The sequence below is a fragment of the Ahaetulla prasina genome, chromosome 5 (assembly GCF_028640845.1).
Source record: "Ahaetulla prasina isolate Xishuangbanna chromosome 5, ASM2864084v1, whole genome shotgun sequence".
NCBI classification, from domain to species: Eukaryota; Metazoa; Chordata; class Lepidosauria; order Squamata; family Colubridae; genus Ahaetulla; species Ahaetulla prasina.
Window position 1 is genome coordinate 106843231 of NC_080543.1, and position 22220 is coordinate 106865450.

Here is a 22220-nt window from a genome sequence, read left to right on the forward strand (position 1 = left end):
GAGTAGGACAGAAGTAAAACTTACAGCAAGTTGCAAAAGCCATTGATAGAATGGGTCTGAAGAAGTGCCAAGCTGAGAAACATTGGACTAAAGTATAAAATATATACTTCTTCAAATGAAAAGAAGATAGTACTCCATCCTTGGTTTTGAGTAAGGAGCATAAAACATGTTTAGATTTAACTCTTAGATAGTATACCTTTTTATTTTTAAAATAAATGTTAAATGGCATGAAAATTCATGTAGGTTCATTCCTAGGGCTCTGTAAAACAAACACGGAGTCAGCTTTTCTGCTGATACAACAAGCAAAGACACCCACCAAAATCTAGTAACTTACAAAGCTGGGATCTTTGTTCAAGCAGGCCTCAACGAACTCCTTTAAAGGTTTGCTGTAGTTTCCTTCCAAGGTTGGTGGGTTGTTCTTTGGGATCAGAAATAAAACTTTCATTGGATGTAGTTCAGAATGTGGTGGTTCTCCTTTCGCAAGCTCTATGGCCGTTATGCCCAGGGACCATATATCTGCCTATTAACAGAGGGATGAGTTTATAATTTGATGGAAATGGAAAAGTGAAATCGTTTACATGTTTGCTATCTTTTTTTAACCAACTGTTCATTTTCAAATGCACCTGTTTTCCTCTCTGCTTCTTAACTGTAGCTACAAAAGCAGCTGCTTGCAAAGAAATGCCCAGGGTTGCAAGCTTGAGCAAAGTGAGTTTGCTCTTTACATTAACCTCAGTCAAGGAACACCATATTAGTGAAAAAGATGGAAGAGTGTTTTTAGCCAAGGATAGAAATGGATTAATATACACATTTCACAGAGGTCAAATCTACTTCTCTTAGTAGACCCGGTCTCATAACTTTTTGTACCTTCTAGAAATGAATCAACTGTTCTCCGATGCTCTCCAGGATTTTTTTATAATGAGCAACCTACATAAATGGCAGCTACACAAAGAATGTTTGTCGTCAGTTGTCTATCAGGATGATATAAAAGCTGCATTAGTTTAGCTGGTGCAAAAAGTAGCCGTTAACAGTAACGGAGAATATTTGTAACTCGGGGTTGAAATGAAGGGTCCTTGGTGGTCTCTGAGCTTGTTTTCTTGCATATGTTTCATTACCCTAACTCTGAGCTCTGCTGATGTTACCTAGTTGGGTAATGAAATGACTGCAAGAAAACAAGCAAGCTCAGAGAGCACTAAGGGCCCCTCAGTAGCAGTTAACAATAACCAAAGAATTGAGTTTATTCTCATTTCAAATTTTAAATCATTGTCAAGCATTTATTCATGTCATTCATCCTTCTGAAGAACCTGCCTACAGCTTCCGCTGTTATTCTTCACCAGAGCACCTAGCAATGTATTCAAAATGAAGAAAATAATTTTAATGTAGTGGGGATCGTCCTCATGACATGCCAAGTAAAGTCAATGGAGATGCTAGGAAAGAAGGGACCCCTGGAAGAATGTTTTACATACTTTCCGTCAGAGTGTTCACAGTGTGACTACTATTTTCAGACAACCCAGGAGCAAAATACAGGATACAGAGGTTTTTGTCTTTACAAACAGTGGTTTATATACAAGTTAGATACAGTATACATACATACACATGCTAAACAAAGCTGGGCAAGCATTCAGCCTTCTTCAACTCTACACGGAGATCTACAATGCTGATATACGAGCGTAACTCTCTCCTCATGTATCACTCTCCTCGTCGCATGCATCTGTATTGTAGTTCTCCGTGTAGAGTTGAAGAAGACTGATTGCTTGCCCGGCTTTGCTTAGTACGTGTATGTATATATACTGTATATAACTTGTATCTAAACCACTGTTTGTAAAGACAAAACCTCTGTATCCCATATTTTGCTCCTGGGTTGTATCAAAATACTAGTCACACTGTGAACACTCTTGACACTTTCTCCATTTTTAATAATAGTCTTTATTTCAAATAAAAATGTATTGTAATCCACAGGCTTCTTCTGTAAAGGTCACCTAGTGTTCTCTTACAAGTTCTCAAACTCCTGCAATTTTCTGCCAGTCAGATTAAGTTGCTAAAGTATTCTGGAATGTGATTGTAAGGAGAATGCAAACAAGTGGAAAATGCACACCTATTCCAGCATTCCCATATCATTCCACATGTGGAAATTACAATTGGAAACCATGAAACGGCCGTGCTCTCTTTTATAAAAATTCTCACAGATGAGTTGCCAAAATGCACATTTGAAAATCTCACAGGCAAAATATGTTTCTGTCTGACTGATGCCTGAAAATATTAAGTAGCACATTAATCTTACCTTTGAATCATAAGCGGATTGCTTTATTACTTCTGGTGCCATCCAAAATGGTGTGCCCACAAATGTATTTCTCTTTATTTGTGTATCAGTTAATTGTCCAGCTACACCGAAGTCTGCTAGCTTGACTTCCCCTTGTTCTGAGAGGAGCACATTAGCAGCTAGAAAATATTTTAGAAGAAATTTGTAATTGGAAAAATTAAGCTTAAATGGTTAAAGTGCTAACAGAGCCCCGATAGTTTTTTTTACCTTTAATATCTCTATGAATTTTCTTTTCTGAATGCAAATAATCGAGTCCTTTCAGAATTTCTCTTAATATTGTAGCAATCTGGATTTCATCAAGTGAACCTGGTTCTAACTAGAATAAAATACATTATTTTCAGGACAAAAGGCCAAATAATTAATGATCAATAATTTAAAACACTGAAGTCCAATAAAGTACATTTTTATTTATTCTAATTTTATTTATATTTGTTATAATGCTCAACAATTCTGTCAGGTCCAGGGATATCAACTGGCTCAAAGTCATGCAGAAGCATTCTTGGCTGAGAATGTACCTGAATTTAGGCCCTTCATATATTTATTTTTGGGGATAGCAAACACAAAAGTTTCTATGAGGCCCATCCATGAACAGAATTGCAAGGTTTGGAGATGAAAGACCCATCCATCTGCACTTTTGATTAAAAAAATAAAAGCTGTAATTGGATACCCATAAGCTTTAAATGCACTTTCAAATATGTTTCCTAATATTATTCAACCAATTTTTTTTCAGTAATGCATATATAATTCTTCCCTATTACATGAATAATTAAAATTCTGTTTGTGAAGTTTACAGTTCTGTGGCTGTAGATCTATTTTTATGATGTACATAAGACATAAAAGCTGCAAAATAATATTTAAAAATTCAGATGAATTATAGAAATTGTAATAAAAACTGGTTACTTACAAGGTCAAGGGCAGATCCACCACCAAGATATTCCATTATTATCCATAATTTTGTGTCCTGTTAATGTATACAAAATGACATTCAAATAATGAAAAAATTATCATCATAATTTTAAGTGTTTACTACATTATGCCTGCCTTTTATCGTATCTCTAAGAAAGCACATAGAGAATGATAAAATAAATACGATTTGCCACCATAAATAATGGCTTATTTGTCATTGTAAAATAAACAGATGTACCAGTTACAGATAGTCCTCAATATATGACCACAGCTGTGATCAGAGCTTCCGTTGCTAAGCAAAGTGGCTGTTAATTGAGTCATGTCTGATTTCGCAATCATTTTTGCCATGGTTTAGCAAATCACTGTGATTGTTCAGTAAAGCACGTGGGTCATTAATCATATCCAGCTCCTCCCATTGATTTTGTTTTTTGGAAGCTGGCTGGAAAGATTGCAAGTGACAATCACATGACCTTGGGATACTGCAACCATCATAAAAACCATGCCAGGTATCAAAGTCCTGAGTTTTGATCATATAGGTGAAGTGCTGTGAAGGTCAGTAAGTGCAAGGACCAGTTAAAAGTAACAATTTTTGGGGCTGCGGTAATTTTGTATAAGCCTAGCAGGTCTTATAGAATTAAAGGACAAACTTGGAACTTACAACAAGCCCTCAAAAATAACTCCGAGCTATTCAAAGCAGTTTTACTATACAACAGAAACAACTAAAAAAAAACCTGGATTTCAAAAGCACAGAAAGTTTAATCTTCTGCCAAATAGTCTTAGTTACAAGTCCTAATTTAAGTGATGAGATGCAAACACGATTTGGACTGAAAATGCCGTTGAAACTGTTTTTCTAAAGAATTTGTATTTTAAGAAACAAAGAAGCCTTGGTGTCATCTTATTCTCTGGCCCTTCACTTGCCAGAATGCCTTTGGTCTCAGATCAGAAGGGCAGACCAGCAGGAGGACAGGCAGATAAAGGAGGAAAGGAGCCAGGCAGGGTGGAGAAAAGGCAGGACAGTTCAGGGAAGGGATAAGCTGGCTGAGTCACCTTAAGGTGGAGGAACCTATGGATGGCTGTGAACCAGTGCTGAAATCCAAATTTTTTTACTACCGGTTCTATGGGCATGGCTTGGTGGGCGTGGCAGGGGACAGATATTGCAAAATCTCCATTCCCACCCCACTCTGGGGCCAGCCAAAAGTGGTATTTGCCAGTTCTCTGAACTACTCAAAATTTCCGCTACCAGTTCTCCAGAACCTGTTAGAACCTGCTGAATTTCACCCCTGGTGTGAACATGGTCTATTTCTGCAAATTTGTGTTTTTCATAGGGTGAGTCTTTCGGTTGAGCCATATACTAAGCGTGCACTAGAAAAACACGAACCTTGTGGAGTCTCTTGCAGTATCCGGGGAAAATCAGTTATCATTTTTTTTAGCATCTGTATAGAAAAAGCATGCAACTTACTCAGCATCTGCACTGCTTTATTGATCTACAAAACAGCCATCCCAGTAGACTACTTATTACAATCAAAAGAACGGTATTAAAAATGGCTCTATGGTTGGGTTTCAAAGTTGAAAAATTCAGTGAAATGCCACCTATTCTGCAAATGGTAAAGTGGAATTGTGGCATTTAAATACGTGCAGGCTAATATAAAGCAAATAAGAAACTGGAAGGAGCCCAAATCAATACAAAGCTGTAATAAACTATCATTCCAATGGCAAGAGATCAAGTAATTCTTCCTTATTTTCTTACTGAGCATAATATGAGTGAAGACTGTTCAGAGCTCTGATCACATCCTTGTATGGGTAAAGGTTTAGTATCATTTAAAGAAAAAAAAAAGCAATATTTTTAAAGCCTATTGGCTCAGAAAAATAGGGAAGACCTAGAACAGGGGTGTCAAACTCGCGGCATCACGACAGCATCATGTGACATATCACAACTTTTTCCCCTTCGATAAACCAGGGCAGGGCCAGCACATGATGCATCCAGCCTGTGGGCCACAAGTTTGACAGCCCTGACCTAGAAGATGGACTTATTTATTTATTTATTTATTATTTATTTATTTATTTGATTTTTATACCGCCCTTCTCCCGAAGGACTCAGGGCGGTGTATAGGCCAAATAAAAACAGACAAGACAATATACAGTATAAAATGCAAGATTAAAAAACTTATTATAATTAGCCTAAAAATTTAAAATGTATAGAAAACTAAGACCCCATTTAAAATTAATAATAAAAATTATAAAATCAATAAAATTTAAGCCAGCCCCGCGCGAATAAAAAGATGTGTCTTCAGTTCGCGGCGAAAGGTCCGAAGGTCAGACTTATTCTATTTCCTTCCTACTGCATCTATATGTACTATGAACATTTTCTCATAGGACTTTACTCTATCCATCTAATGAAGAGGACATGAACCACAAAATAAGATGCCCCAAGACTCCCTGTTTTGTTTTCATTGAAAAGATCTAATCGCAGACAAGAAATGAGTCCAGTTTTTTAGCTATATTAGAGATAAACTATTGAATCTAAGAATTGAGACCATGACAATAAATTGCCTAACCCACTTGAATTTTTATGATCAGGTGTTTTGTTTTGTTTTCTTTTGTATGATATTGTATTGTTTTACAAAAATCTCTAGATCTTTAGTAACTTGAAAATATAAAAACTCAATGGCAAAGAAATCCGCTTCTAACGTCATAGTCAATTCTGGGATTTTTTTTGTCATTACAACTGAAAGCCTTACATAGATTTACTTGTCCTTCTACTCTCACTTCAGCTTTCTTGATTTTCACAATCTGAATTAGGAAGGTAACGTTTTTCTCTCTTCTTCTCCACAGCTAAATCACTGATCTGGAAATCCTCGCCAATCTACAGCAATTGGCCAAAAATATACCAGTACATTCAAATTTATTTTAGCCTGTTCTGCACTAAAGAACAAGTCCAACAAACTTTAATTGAATTCTTTCAGATTGACTTAGTCCATTAAGTCACAGCTAAAAGCAGCCTCAGGACACTTACACGTCTCAGTTCAAGGGCATTCAGTACCGAAATTAAAAGTAGCCAGTGCTAAACAGAATTCTTGTTCTTTAAAGTGACATTTGTAATGATATCTGCAATATCTGCAAATCAGTTCAGTAAATAAGGATTCTGAAAACTAAGATTAATAAAACAGGGGCTGGCAACTTATGGAACACCACTCCCTTAGAGCAGGGGTGTCAAACTCGCAGCCCATGGGCCGGATGCGTTATGCATTGGCCACACCCACCCCTGGTTTAGCAATACATCACATGATGACAACATGATGCCGCAGGTTTGACATCCCTGCCCTAGAGATTCAAATACTCATGATCCTATTAGTCTTTCACAAGGCATGGAAGACGTGGAAGTTTTCCTCAAGATTTGGGTCAGGAGATTAGCTGAATTCTGTTGTTACTGATGTGTTTCTTTAGGAACAGGGACACTGTTCATCCTTGGGCATTGGGCTTATGGTTTTCAAGTTTTTAAATCTTATACGCGAGTCACCTGTGCGAGATGGGCAGTCATAAATAAATAATAACCTGCACGCAATCCTAAAATCTCTTCTTCAGTCTCCAAAACACAGCTTCCCAGAGTATACTCCATATTTTAAAGTCAGGATGGGGTTCACCCATTTTTTTAAAAAGAAGACCCAGACTGCAGCTCTTGGAAACAGTGTGATAAACACATTTGGTTGTGTGGTTGTATGCTTCCACAATAAAGGATGTGTGGCAACACTTTTTTGAGAAACACATACTTTTCATGCCACATCTACCAAAGAAAAGATTTTATAGAAATTTAATATTTGGCTTCTGCCATCTTAGAACAATTTCAGTATTATTATTAGATATATGCATATGTGTGTGTGTGTGTGGGTATGTGTGCGAGTATCACATACAAACATGTTTACCTTAATCTCTAACCTCAATTTATGAATTTTGACTCAGGACAATACTGGAATGTTACTTTCATGCAACATTTTTACAACAACAAAATGCAGATTCAAATATTTTGGATTACAAAAAGTAGAGTTGTGTTTCGAAAACAGGAACTGTTTCTTGTAATAATAAACTCAAAATAGAATCTTAAAAATCCTCAGAAATATAAGCATCTGCAAAGAAGAGCCTGTTTTGCCAGAAGAACAAGTAAAACCTGTGTTTGTTCAGTTGCTGTTGAAGCTGCAATGAGGTCAAACAGGACAGGCAAAAAAAGGGAACAGCAAGCATTTATGAAAACTACTCAGTTCTGATAGGGTGATTCAGCAGGACATCAAGAATTAATGCCAAATGCGAAAGCTGTTTTACTTCAAATCCAACTGCCAGTAGGGTCTTTCAATAACTTGATATGAAAAACCTCTTTTTCTCTATGACTGAATTAATCTTGTCAATAATTGTGCAGTAACTTTAAACATTTAAAAAGGTTTGGAAACTGAAAAAAGTTATACATGTTTGATCATTTTACCTAACAATACTCTTGAGATAGATTTAATCTTTATTATTATTTAAACCCTGGGTATCATGATGATCAACTGCCCTCAGATATTGGTATTTCTTTGAGGGGAAATACAGATCAGCCTCCAATTTATCTTCTGAATGCTAATCCTTGCAAGAAAAGGAATATTAGTTCTGTCATGTTTAGTTTTCCACTCAGCTACAAGGGAAAATGCACATCTTAAAAAACAATGAAGAATATATTTGGCAAAACAAATAGTAACATAACTTACAGTTGGGAGACAAATAAGGAAGCTGTAACACAAATAGCTTCAACGTGATAGGAAAGTAATATACATATAAATGTTTATTAGTAAAACCAGTCAATTTGTTAAACTGGATTCTTAGTCAGATTTTGAATTTTATCTACATTATTACTGCATACAAATCACTACAAAAGATCTGATCTGTCTAAACAACATATTTTTACATTTCTGTATCTTTCTACATGACAGTAAAATCTAATATATAGATAGGGAGCTGTAGACTTAAAAATTATAGTCTTTATGCATGACTATAACATACCATACAATTGTTGCTTCTTCTTTTTAAGGATTTCAAAATTTGGGGCCTGTAACAAAATTGGCCAAAAGTGGAGCCAGCCCTACCATTCTGACATTTTAAATCTCATAACTCATTGGACAATTATTTCTGTGCTACTTTTCAGTTACAGCATTTGGCTTTTATTGACATATGTCGTTTCTTTTTCCTTTTTTTTCACTACAAATACAGCAATATTCCATTAATGGTAGTCCACACTTAGTAGATACAGTTCATACTGGTAACTCTGTAGCTAAGCAAAAGACTGAGTTAAGATGTCATTTCCCATTTGGTCATTAAGCAAATCACCATGGGTTATTAAGCAAGACATCAGGTGACCATGACTTGTAATTTTACTGCTGGCTTCTCCACTGACTTGTTAGAAGCTGGTTGTTAGGTGCACAAATAGCAATCAAATTACTACGGGACACTGCAGCAGTCATAAACCTGAGGACTGATCGCAAAAGTACTTTTTCAGTTCCATCATAACTTCGAACCATCACTAAACATAGTCATTAGGGGAGATATACCTATAGTGCAATCCCACAATCAATCCTACATGACCAATCCAACAAATTTGGAAAGTATCTACTGTACTTCCAAGTGGACTATACCATAATCAGCCATATATCCACAAAAAAGCAAAAAATAAAAAAGGAAAAGAAGCAGAAACAAACTATGCCATAATCAAGATAATACTAAATTTATAACAGTTCAACTATTTCAGGGGTGTCAAACTCAAGGGCCAAATTCAGCCCACGGGGTGCTTAGATCAGGCCCATGGGGCCGCCCTAGAAACAGTGAAAGACTGCCCCACAGTACCTGCCAGCAAAAACGGAGCTTGGGTGGGCCGCACGTGATCCTCCTGAGATCCATTTTCAGCGATGACAGCCTCCTGCAGCCCTCTGCCAGGGAAAACGTCCATGTCCACCCTGGCCACGCCCCCCCCAAGCTCCCCCAAGGTCAAACACAATCTTGATGTGGCCCTCAATGAAATAAGAGTTTGACACCACTGAACTATTGTATACATAACTTGTTTTTTTAGCATCTCTTTAAGAAATGAGCCTTTATGGAAGACTTACAATAAAGGATATAAGAAGAGGTTATCTCAACAGTCCCTAGATTCTAATTCTGTGGTGACAGCATAAGTCATTCACTTCACTCTGAACATCTATCATTATGCATCACCCGCAAAACTGTCCTTCCAAAGCAACCAAGAGTTTCAAATACTTTGATTCTGCAAGCTATCGTATATTTCCAACATAGGTCTCTCTATAGGTTTTCAGATATCTGACCCATTTGACTTTGGTAAGCCAGGGTTTTGTGCCAACTGGATTCTGAGAATATTTTATTTAGCATCTGTTATCTTCTGTAAATTATATTTCTAAAAGGTTTGTGGATATTTTTAGGATTGCTTATTTTGCCTGGTTTTTTTTCCAAGTCTCTCAGCGCGCATTTGAGAACACAAGGCAGTTTGACATTTTAGTGCCATCTTCTGGGGAAATAGAAGAATGAAACAGAAATAATGATCCGTTTCTAAAGTCTCATTTGAAGGACAACTATACTGCAGACACATATTCAATACTGCTTGAGGAAAACCATAAAATCCCACTGTATCTTGTTAGATTAGTGCAAAAGGAAAAAAAATCTGAAATTGGGAATTCCTAGTCATTGTAGTGGTAGGGAAAACAACAATGTTTCAGCACCTAGCTCATCCATGCTATTACCATGCTGATCCTCTTCCTAGACTTAGTTTAAATATAGACTCTTAGACTACACAGTATTAGTGTACTACAGGTGCAAAACAAAAATCAAATAGTAACTGAAATACCCTTGCGCACTGACATGATTCTCCAGGACAGATCTAGTGACCTTCAAGAACTTTTATCTAATTCTACAAGCTGAGAACATTTCGTTCTCCAAACTACAAAACTCACTCATGCACTTTTTCTTTTAATACCAAACTTGGCAACTCTGCAGAGTTTCTACAGGAAAATGCAGCAGCTTTTCCAATTTATACCGAGTTCTGTTTCTACTATCACAAGCCGCCGAACGTTCAGGGAAAGTTCTTAAAGACTGAAGTACAAAACCTGGATACACACAGCATACACACTATTAGCAACTGAGAATTACCTATGGTAACTCTGCCTCAGCTACTGCCTCTCTAGATATATGCAAAAAGAACCACGCACATTGCACGGATCATGGACACTGGTACCTTATGTCACATGAGCCCTACAGGAATTTCCAAGATCCAGAAACCAACTGTTAGACTTCTGACCACGTATCTGAAAAGTCCACCATGGTCCATTCCTATTCATTCCTAAATGATAGACTAGGTATCATCTAAAATTTATTGGATCAAGAACTACTAGGAGCTTCTGCTTTGCTCCTTCAATAACCACATCAAAGTTATTATTTATTTAAATTATATCCACCTTAATTATCTCACAGGGACCTGGTGACTTAGTGGGTAAGACGCTGAGCTTGTCAATTTGAAGGTCGGCAGTTCAGCGGTTCAAATCCCTAGTGCCGCATAACGGGGTGAGCTCCCGTTACTTGTCCCAGTTTCTGCCAATCTAGCAGTTTGAAAGCACGTAAAAAATGCAAGTAGAAAAATAGGGACCACCTTTGGTGGGAAGGTAACAGTATTCCGTGCGCCTTTGGCATTGAGTCATGCTGGCCACATGACCACGGAGAAGTCTTCGGACAGTGCTGGCTCTTTGGCTTTGAAATGGAGATGAGCACCACCCTCTAGTCAGGAACAACTAGCACGTATGTGCGAGGGGAATCTTTACCTTTACCTTAATTATCTTAGTTAAAAATGTCAACCTACGTAAAATTTAATAAAAGCAGTTACAATCAACTATTCCCTTAGTCTGATGAACAAGAGCTAAGCTGGCTAGGAAGACTTTTCTTAACCACAGTAATATTTGGTACTGAGAACATTTCCTAAGAGAAGTACATTCCATAGCAAGAAGCAAGATGAGGAAAAACCCTCTTCTGGGTACCCATGAAACAAGTTAGGATATAGTGACCAGACCGCTTTTGGTGGGACAGTCCGCTTTTGGCGGGACAGTCCCGCTTTTTAAAAAATTTTCCCGCGTCCCGTGGCATTCTAAAAAAGCCCCGATTTTCGGCGGGATTGCAAATGACGCATCCCAAACAAGGGATTAACAGGGTGGGGAAAGTCGAGGGGCACCTCTTGGCTCCTCGATTTGGGGAGGAACGAAGGCAAAGTCTTGTGGGGGGGCGCTTGCAGTCAAAAGCTTTTCTCATTGGGAGAAAAGCCTGTTTTTTTAATCCCCCCCCCCGCAATTTACTTCCGAGTAGCCTCGCTAAGCGAGGGAGGGTTTGGCTTGGGTGGGTTTGTTTATTTCCTGCTGTTCGGCCCACCTCCACAGTTAATGTTTTGTGATTTCTCTAGATTTTGACAGGTGGGGTGGAGGAAGGGTAGCTTCACATCTGGCGCACCAAACCCGCACACCTTTCCATAAACACTCATGATGTATATTTCTACATACATTTTCTGCCTGGACAGGTTGGCTGAACTTTCCCACGCTTGCACGCGCGTACATAAACACACACACACACACTCGCGTGCTTCCCCTCACGCAGCAGCCAATTGGCAGCCAACCCTTTGAAACCGTCCTCGTGAAGCAATCGATAGTCTGTTCGGCTGGCCGTCGCAACACAGAAAGAAAGAGAAATTATTAAAAATCGAACAACCAAACTCCTCTTCCCCGCTCTTCCCAAATTCTAAAGTATTTTGTAAAGGCAAGATTTTGGGACAAAAGGTCAGAAAGCTGTCTCTCTTGGAGCCTTTTTTAAATAGGAGAGGCCAAGCACCCTAACCCTTGACGTGAGTGACATCAAGTTGGCCACACCCACCCAGTCACATGACCACCAAGCCACACCCACCAAACAAGCCACACCCACATAACCGGTAGTAAAAAAAATTAGAAACCCCCACCCCCACCCCGGGCAATGGTGTCCCACTTTACCAATGTTAAAATCTGGTCACTATAAGTTAGGAAAACTTTTAAGAGAGTCTTTTTGGATGATCTTAATGTCCAGAAAATATCAACAGTGAGGGAGCTCGTTCCTGAAATTGTCAGATCGTAAGCTATTTAAGCCTTTAAAACACAAAACCAAATCTTCTGAGGCTTCCCAAGCTAAGGAAACCATCAGTGTTGGTGAAGGGTATTGCAAATGAAAAGAGACAAGAAATGAGAGTTGTGCAAAAGGACTTCCCTCGCTGCGGATAAGACGAAGGAACAACCTGCAAAATGAGTCAGGATTATCTTGCATTTTGAATGCTTTCCAAATGGCAACTCCCAAGATTCTTCATAAGAAAAGTAGTAATTAAAAGGTTAAATTAGCACCAACATTGTATTTATTCATGAAAAAGTTATGTGTGGGGATATATCATCCCCCATAAAATACATACATGTATGCATGTATATAAACGGATATACACCTTCTCTAAATTTTCTGACTTTATAAGAACACATGTACTTCAATATTATGTTGATCAGTTTTCAGCATATATTGATGTCTCTACATAAATAAGCAGAAAGGTCTTACAGAATGAATGAACGTTTCATTTTGTTTAGGCTTCCAAATGTCAGAGGGCTTCGTTATAGATGTTTTACAAATACGCCGATTCATAAAATAGGCACACTGTGAAAAAAACACTTACCTTTAAATAAGATCCATAATATTTGGTGACATATGGACTGTCACATTGACTCAGTACTGTTATTTCTTGCTGTATATCTTCTATTTCATCTTCAGCTTCTTCAAGATCAATAATTTTTATAGCAACAACTTTCTGTGTTCGATTGTCAATGCCTTTAAAAACTTCACCAAACGAACCTTTGCCAATCTTCTCCAGTTTTGTAAAGAGTTCTTCTGGATCCGCTTTCAAATTCTGGAAGAAATATTTCAATGAACATAATAAATAAAGCTGAGGTTACTGGATTGTTGATTCTTCCACTTAAAATGGAAGAAATTCCAGAAAGAAGAAATATAAAGGACTTAAAACAAAGAATCCACGAAAAATAAAGCAAAAGTAGGGAAAAAAATTGATTTGCTTTTTAAAAATTATAGATTGTATTTGGGGTTTGCAGGACTTGAGCAAACAACCAGGATGTTGGTTAAAAACAAAGCAAAATTGGAAGGGGAGGGGAGGGGAGGAACAAAGGTAAAGAGAAGACAAGGATATATTATCTTCTGTTTTGCCCATTATCTCTGCAATTACTTTGAAGATTAAGCTTTACACACTATTTATTAAACATTTGCCACCTATCTCATCAATTTAAAATTCAACCTACAAACATGATAGCATACTTTAACTTCCTTATTCAATAAGCACCTAAAATTACAACTAAAATGCAGTTTCACACTGTGGAGTCTAATATTAAATATACTAGTGCTGTAATAAATCTTATTATAAACAACAGGGAGCAGCAGATTGATCACAGCCAAGCATAACTTAAACATTACACAAAGTTAACACCATTATTGAAGTTCCATTATTACTTAAGATTAAAACACCATCCATATTTGGATGGGTTACAAATCTTTATAGGTAACAGCCACAAATTGAAATAGTGGGAAAGGATGAGGAGAAGCAGCTCAAGGAAAAATAACAAGCAATCATCACTCTGGAATAGTCTGCCTCTGTGGCTTCCACAGAATTGATCCACATCATCACCTACTGGAAGATGTATTTTAATTAGTCTGTTTTTGTTTTCAATAGTTTTGCATAGGCACAGAATGAATATATTTGATTTATAATAAAAAAAACATACCTAAACAGTTTAACTCTAGTTTAGTTTGGCAGATGTCAAGAAAATCTAAGCAGGATTGAGACACCAGGAAGTCCCTATGGTTTCAAAAAAAAAAGGCACTTCCTGGAAGTAGCAACGGTAAACCATTATAATAATAATAAAATAATAACTTGATCATACTCATGAAATCAGCAACAGCCAGTTCATACACCAGAAAGTATTTTCTGTGCCATGAACCTTTTGGAGAAAAGACTGAGAAACCTACAGATTTCTTTTCAGGAAAATGTATTTAAATGCATAGATCTAGGCCAGGGGTCTCCAACCTTGGCAACTTTAAGCCTGGCGGATTTCAACTCCCAGAATTCCCCAGCCAGCAAAGCTTGTTACAACCTTGTTACTAACTTAACAGCTGCAACGATTAGCTTATCAACTGTAGCAAGAAAGGTCATAAAATGGGGCAAAACTCATTTAACAAATGTCTCACTTAATAACCGAAATGCTGGGCTCAATTGTGGTCGTAAGTTGACAACTACCTGTACAAATAATTATGCACAGCGCAAAATATAGTTGGCCAATTAGCACCTGCTTAGGGAGGTGGATCATTTTATTTTCTGCATAAAGATAGTCCCCAACGTACAACCACAAATGGCACTGGAATTTGAATCCCTGAGCAATGTGGTCATAAAGCAAGATGCCATGTGGCTTAGAAATCACAATCCCAGCACTCCCTGTTAACTGAGAATTGCAGGTCATTAAGCGAATACCTATCCTTATCCAAGATACTTTGGGCATGATTTCTCCCAGTCCCAAATCTCAGTAATGTGCTGTTTCTAATTTCCTCCACCTGCCTACTGCCCCGCCATCTCTGCCCTTCTGGCTGCCCTGCACCCTGGGGTAGAGGCAACCCCCCAAAACATGCAGCACTGAGACTGTATTGCAGCGAGAAGCCACGGCCACTCTAGTCCGCTCCAGAAACCCAGCGCCAAACCGCAGTGTCTGGGAAGCCCAGTAAGCAGCAGCATTTGTTCGCTTGGTTGCCTTCTCTCCCACCTTCCCACACTGTCCTTTTACCATTTGTGCCCAACCATTACAGTTGAAGAAGAAGCACCTCACTGCCTTTGCTGTCTTTTTGGACCAGCTTGTCTCCAGCTTCTCCAGCAAATGCTTCCTACATGTGCTGCCCACCTCCACCCCCACCCCCATCCCCAACTCTGATTCAGCAGCCTGGCAAAAATAAGAATGCCAGCCAATGGGGAAAGCCAGAACTAGTTTCACCCAGTAGAAAACCACAGAAGGTTGCTCCAGGAGCCACATGTAGGAAGTGTGAACCAACCCTATGCCAACCCGTAGCGTTTTCCCATTGGTTGAAACCACTTCGGGCCTAACCCCACGGGCTGGCATTCTTATTTGCACCATGCTACTGGCCCAGGCTGGGGAGACACATGTAGGAAATGTTTGCCAGAGATGATGGAGCACCATGGTGGCCCCGGGTCCAAACAGGAGACAGCAAAGGCAATGAGGCAAAGTCAAAAGTGGGTGTGGGGAACTGTGGGGAGAAGGCAGCTGGGTGAATGAATGCTTGCTGGTGCTTCCTGAGCACTGAGGTTTGGTGGTAACTGGAGCAGGCTGGGTTGGCCATGACTTCCAGGGATTTTGTACTGTGCTGTGACTCAAGATCTTCTTGCGGCCCTAAAGCCACAGGGTTCTGTGTCTGCTTGCAAGGCAGGGTGTAGGATGCAGGGTGGCCCAAAGGGCAGACATGGGAAGGAGATGGGGGGGGGGGAGATATAAGTGCAAGTGAGCTGCCAAACAGCTGAATTTTGATCACATGACTGAAGACACTGCAACGACCATAATTTCAGAGAAGGATCATAAATCGATTATTTTTTTCAGCACCATCGTAACTTTGAACAGTCACTGTACAAACAGTTGTAAGTCAGGGATTCCAGGTATTGCTAAAAGTCAACAACGATCCAACCCAGGCTGGAGGTATCATGCATAGGATGAAGAAAGACTAAGTCATCTCTCAGCCCCTAAACCCCCTTATACACCATGAAGAGGAAGCAGCTTGGTACAGGTAGTCCTCGAGTTACAACAGCTCATTTAGTGACCCTTCAAAGTTACAACGGCACTGAAAAAAGGAACTTATGATCATTTTTCACACTTACGACTGCTGTCCCCATGGTCCCATGATCAAAATTTGGATTCCTGGCAACTGGTTCATATTTATGATGGTGGCAACATCCTGGGGTTATGTGATCTACTTTTTGACCTTCTGACAAGCAAAATCGATGAGGAATCTAAATTCACTGAACGTTCCTAACAAATGCAATGGTTCACTAAACAACAGTGGCAAAAAAAAGTCATAAAATGGGGCAAAACTCACTCAACAAATGTTTCACTTAGCAACATAATTTTTGGGCCCCATTATGGTCGTAATTCAAGGACCACCTGTACAGTCAGAGGCACGGCTCCACTTTGTGGTTATTTCTAACCTCATTTCTTTGGAGAATAAATGTCTACTTAAGCATAAGCATCAGTTCAGGTTTAGACAACAATCTGTCTCACAGAATGTGGAGAAGAATGCCGAGAATTCATCCTGAGAGCCAAATTTGTTTTAGATTAATCTGTGTTAGATTAAACACTGAAGCAGGCGATATAAGGAAACAAGGTACAACTGAGAATGGAAAACTGATAAAGCATGAAGATGATATTGAAGCTGTAACTTTGAACAGTAATTTATAACCATACTGCATGAAAGACTATTAACAGGATATAAAATTCCATGTTCAATAGGCTTTTTGGCGCTAATCCTAATATTGTAGATATACACAAAAATCCAACATGCCAAATATAACTATAATGCTTTGATTGAGTTGACTATCTATACATGTGTGTGTGTGTGTAGGTAGGACATGATGATGATGATGATATTTCTAAATCCCAACTTTCTTCTATCATAGTTTTCAAGGTTAATATGTAGGCAGAACCAGGCCCACATAGTTTCAGCAAAGTTCCTGTATTTTTAACTTGCTCTTTCATTAATCCTATTTAAAAGTAAATCCTATTTAAAAATATTAAGAGCCCAAATTAATTAAGCAGCAACGACGCACTGAAAAGTCCTGAGCAACTAAAGTTTGTTCCCTTTCCTCAAGACAACTGGAACACAAAATGATTCACCTCAATCCAACAAAATGGTGTTGAACGGAATGCACAGAAAATCAGTTAGGTATACCATTATATTCCCTTTCATTCTGAACAATAACATTATGATTCTAGACACAAGAGCTATACACAGCATTTTCAAGAGGCGTTTCCCAGAATACTTTTAAAATAAAGCAAGAATCTCTCTCTGGAGCATTAAACTAGTTACATCTGCTGCAAAGCTGACCTGTCCTTAACCATTTTAATGTCTGTGTACACAACACTTCTTGCTAGTCCCAGTGAAACTGTTCCCTGCAAATGCCCACACAGGCAACTGGGGACAAATAACAATACATTTAAAGATTAGTGCTGTAATAAAATAACCAGATGCATTTTCTTTGGACAGGCAAGTCTTTTTACAAGTAGTAGTAACTTTTTACATTTTAGCTTTACCTAGAAGTGCACAGAATCCTAGGGATGTGTGGCTAAAATAGCAAAAAGTAATATATATATATAATATATATATATATATTATACACACACTATCTATACACACACACACACACACACACAGATACATGATCATATATATATATACATATATATATACATCATATATATACATGTGTATATATATATATACACAGATACATGATCATCCCAGAAAGGAGGAGGTAAATGAGTAAAAAGGAAGCAGATTCATCTATCACACTGATTTTGCCCTTTTTGTGCTTCCCAAAATGTAAGAAATTATGCTATGAAGTGTCACTTAAGGGCCACTAAAATGAAGCTGGAGAGTTAATCACAGTCCATCTCCATTGTGTGCTTGATTTTATTGTACTGGCTGTTGACTTGTTTAACTACATAGGTTGGCTTCACTGCGAACCTCTTGAAATATGTAATTTTGATAAATAAGCAAACAATGCTGCCTTAACCAGTTTGATGTCCCTTCCAGGTATGCTCAGCTAAAGTTTCTATCATCCTCAGGCAGCATGGCTAATACTGGTAATTAGGAGAGGAACTGCATTACAACACACCCGGAAAACATTTGGAAATGACTACATAGCAAATTATTCCAGATGAACAATAGGGAATCTTTTCCAAAGGTTTAAATTGTAAAGGATTTCCACCCCCCACCCTTAATTTAATTAACGTAAGAAGACATGTAGACTAGGAAGTTTTGAAGAATTGATAAGTTTCAATTTAAGATTTAATTTAATTGTATTTATTTTATGTATTCAATTCATGCTTATACTTATATATATTATCTAATACCTACTCGACAAATAAATAAATAAAAACTTAAAAAGATAAGTCAAAAAGCCTTGTTAAAAATAAAATACAGGTAGTCCTTGATTTACAACCATTTGTTTAGTGACCGTCTGAAGTTACAACAGTACCAAAACAAGTGACTTACGACCATTTTTTAAAATTATGACTACTGCAGTATCCTCATGGTCACGTGACCAAAATTTAGACACTTGGCACCTTTTGCAACCTTCTGACAAGTAAAGTCAATGGGGAAGCCAGATTCACTTAACAACTGTGTTTACTATCTTAATAAAGTCATAATTCATTTAACAATTGTGGCAAGATATATCATAAAATGGGGCAAAACTCACTTTACAACTCTCTTGCTTAGCAACAAAAATTTTGGGCTCAATTGTGGTCATAAGTCGAGAATTACCTGTATAGAATATATTTGCAAAGAACTAAGACAATAAATTAAAAATGTAAAATAAAAGGACTTACTATATGACAATATTATGGAATGATATCAAAAACTCTTTTTGAGAAATGATTCAGAAGAATTGAGATATAAAGTGCTATTTAAACAAATATGCTATGGAGGGTAGACGACTAAGAGGTAACCTATATCCAATTTTCTGATACAACTTGATTCATCCATTGAATACAAGATTGATCCAATGGGAACAAGGTGACTTTAAGTAGTCTTCTCCCCATTTAAAAAAGCATATTTAAGTATAGCTGTACTTCTGCAACCCAACAAGAAAGACACAGACTTCAGAGGATAACTAGAACTGCAGAAAAAACAATTGCTACCAACCTGCCTTCTATTGAGGACCTGTATACTGTTTGTCTGTAAAAATATTTACAGACCCCTCACATCCTGGACATAAATTGCTTCAATTCCTACTCTCAAAATGACACTATAGAGCACTGCACACCAGAACAACTAGACACAAGAACAGTTTTTCCCCGAACGCTATTACTCTGCCAAACAAATAATTCCCTCAACACTGTCAAGCTATTTACTAATAAATAAACTATTTACTACTATTAATCTTCTCATCATTCCCATCACCCATCTCCTTCCACTTATGACTGTTATGACTGTAACTTTGTTGCTTGTATCCTTACAATTTATATTGATATTGTTTCCTGATTGCTTATTTGTACCCAATGACTATCATTAAGTGTTGTACCTTATGATTCTTGATGAAGGTATCTTTTCTTTTATGTACACTGAGAGCATATGCACCAAGACAAATTCCTTGTGTGTCCAATCATACTTGGCCAATAAAAAATTCTATTCTATTCTATTCTATACTGTATTTGTCAAAGTTTTAAATCCCTTTTGATGGTATTTTGAGAGGTTAAACTATGAATTACATTTTGATAAAGTAAAAATATCCTATTTTTACCATTTATAATTCAACACCAGGAAGTCCAGTCAGGGTAAATCTCACTTTCACCAATAATTATACCTATATTTCAAACTATGTAAACTACGTTGAATTCATACAGAAATCCAACACTACCCAAGAAGCTCCTGGAGACTTTTGTACTATGACCCTGGACCCATCACTGTAGTGGACTTTTACCTGCCAAAAAACAGCTTACCTGCCAGGTAAGAGCAAAGTAAGTAGTCATAATTTATTTTGGCCTACTTTAAAACAAAATTCCTTTGTTTTTGCTCCCTGTTTTGTGCTAGCTTAATTTGCATTGTACACAATGCTGTAAGAGGTGTATGATATATCTGATATATGCAACCCTTGTTTATCAGAGCTCTCCTGTACAGTTACTGGAGGAGGCACACAGAATGAGAAATAATCAGAAGATGGGAAAAAAACAGAAGACATGGGAATCTTTATAACTTTTACTTCTTAGTCAAACACTAATAGAATCTAACTTCAGCATCCGATTAATGTCTTTTTAAAAGATGAAGAAGGTGACCTTTGAAAGGAACTACCGGTATGAAAAAAAACCCAATGATCTGAGCAGAGGATCTGGACATACAGCAATTTTGAGGTCAAAGAAATTGGATAATATTCTGAATGCTATACAGAGTCTGTTTGTTAATTGAGGAAAAACTCAGTATCTTTGGTTCAAAACTCTCTTCCCACTTCTGGGAGGGAGGAGATCTACAGGGTATAAGGTAAGGTCCTATACAATATTTCAGAGCTCTGGAATTCACAGGGCCTCCTAAAGTGCACAAGTCATTGAGGATTTGAGTTATCAGGCCCAGCAAGTCCTAGAATTCAAAATAAAAAAATACAATACCCTGGAAGTCCACTACATAGTTTTTTCCCCCTAGCTACAGCTTCCCAATTGCCATTCAGTCTCTCAAATGTATATACACAGTCCAAATACCACTTTTAAAACATAGCCACCTAAGTAGAAGAGTCTGAAAGGATCCTTTTCATTTGTGATTTTCCTTAACATGTAAATTTTAAACCCTCTACCCACCCCCAAGGATTACCTCAGGAATGCCATCCCAATACTGCCTTTCTACATCTTGATTTTGTTAATCAACATTAACCAAAGAGCAAGTGCAGATACAAAGCATTTAAAAGAGAGGGAAAGTGTGTGTGTGGGGGGAGAGAATAGGGAGGGAGGGAGGGAGGGAGACAGCGAAGGAGAGGGTGGGAAGGAGAGGATGGGAAGGGAGAGGGGGAGGGAGAACAGGGGGAGAGAAAAAGTGGGGAAGGAAAAGAGAAAAGGAGAGTGGGGAGAGGATGGGAAGGATAGGGAGAAGAGGGGTGAGGGGGGAAGGGATGAGAATAGGGGTGAGAGAAAGAGTGTGTGGGAGAAGGAGAGAAAGGAGGAGAGAGGGAGAGTGGGAAGGGAGGGAGAGGGAGAGAAAGAGGGTGGTAAAGAGGGAGGGAGGGAGGGAGAGATGGATCCCCAAATAACATCTGCGGTGTCCTCTACAAGTCAAGTCCAAATGAGAAGAGAAGCTGGGCACGTACACAAGGGAGCAGCTCAGGACGCCCTGAAGGTCAACCCTTCTTCCAGCAGACCAAGAGGGGGGTCCGCAAAGGTGGGTCTCTGGGTTTGTTTTTTATTGCCAACCCCACTTACCCCAGGCGACTTAGTGGGCAAGAGAGGAGGCGAGCCGGGCGCTCCCCTCGCCCTCTCTCGTTGCCAGGGGCGCAGATGGAAGAGTGGCTGCACCAGCAGCCCCCGCCTCCCCTCGCCCCCTCCCCGCACGTGCCTCCCCGCCCGCCTCTCTCCCCGCCTGCTGTCGGCGCCCTTGCCAGGGCTGACACCCGCCGGGCGAGGGACCTCGTGCCAGCCCCCGACCAGATAGCCGCAGCGGACCCCCCCGCCCCCTCCACAAGCCCTCCTCCCGCCAGGACCCCCGAGCAGCTTCAAGCCCAAGCAGGGAAAGCGAGGGAGGAGGCAAGAGAAGGCCGGTGGGGCGGGGAACGGGGCGGGAGAGGGAAGCGGGCTGCTTGCTCACCTGCATCCCCGGCAGGCCAGGCTGCTGGACAGGGGAGTGAGCCATGATGACGGAAGCGGCAGAAGCAGCGCTGCTCTTCCTCCTCCTCCTCCTCCTCCTCCCCTCGAGCCCCCCTCCCCGTTCCACCAGCTCCAGGCAGGACCCGAAGGATTCACATCAGCTTCCGCTTCCCACAGCGATCCTCCGCTCCCCTCCGGCCCTCACCACCGCCGCCCCCCCCCCAACACACACACACACACCAGAAAGAACCAGGGACCGAGTACGGAAGGAACGTGCGAGAGGAGGCTGGTTGGTTGGTTGGCTGCTGGGC

The 22220-nt window shown here is 39.2% G+C and overlaps 1 protein-coding gene across 2 annotated transcripts in view; it reads right to left on the reverse strand.

Moving 5' to 3' along the window:
* Positions 1-22169, reverse strand: part of STK24 (serine/threonine kinase 24) — a 34809-nt gene extending 12640 nt beyond the window's left edge. The window contains exons 1-6 of one of the 2 annotated variants that reach the window (XM_058185574.1): positions 22150-22169; positions 12966-13196; positions 3222-3278; positions 2525-2633; positions 2279-2436; positions 335-520 (exon numbers count right to left, since the gene is read on the reverse strand). In XM_058185574.1, the coding sequence (XP_058041557.1) occupies positions 335-520; positions 2279-2436; positions 2525-2633; positions 3222-3257 (489 nt within the window). In that variant the 5' untranslated portion in view covers positions 3258-3278; positions 12966-13196; positions 22150-22169. Of the gene's footprint in view, positions 1-334; positions 521-2278; positions 2437-2524; positions 2634-3221; positions 3279-12965; positions 13197-21910; positions 22054-22149 lie in introns of those variants that run through there. The other variant, XM_058185573.1, reaches the window with a different exon arrangement.
* Positions 22170-22220: the final 51 nt, after the last annotated feature.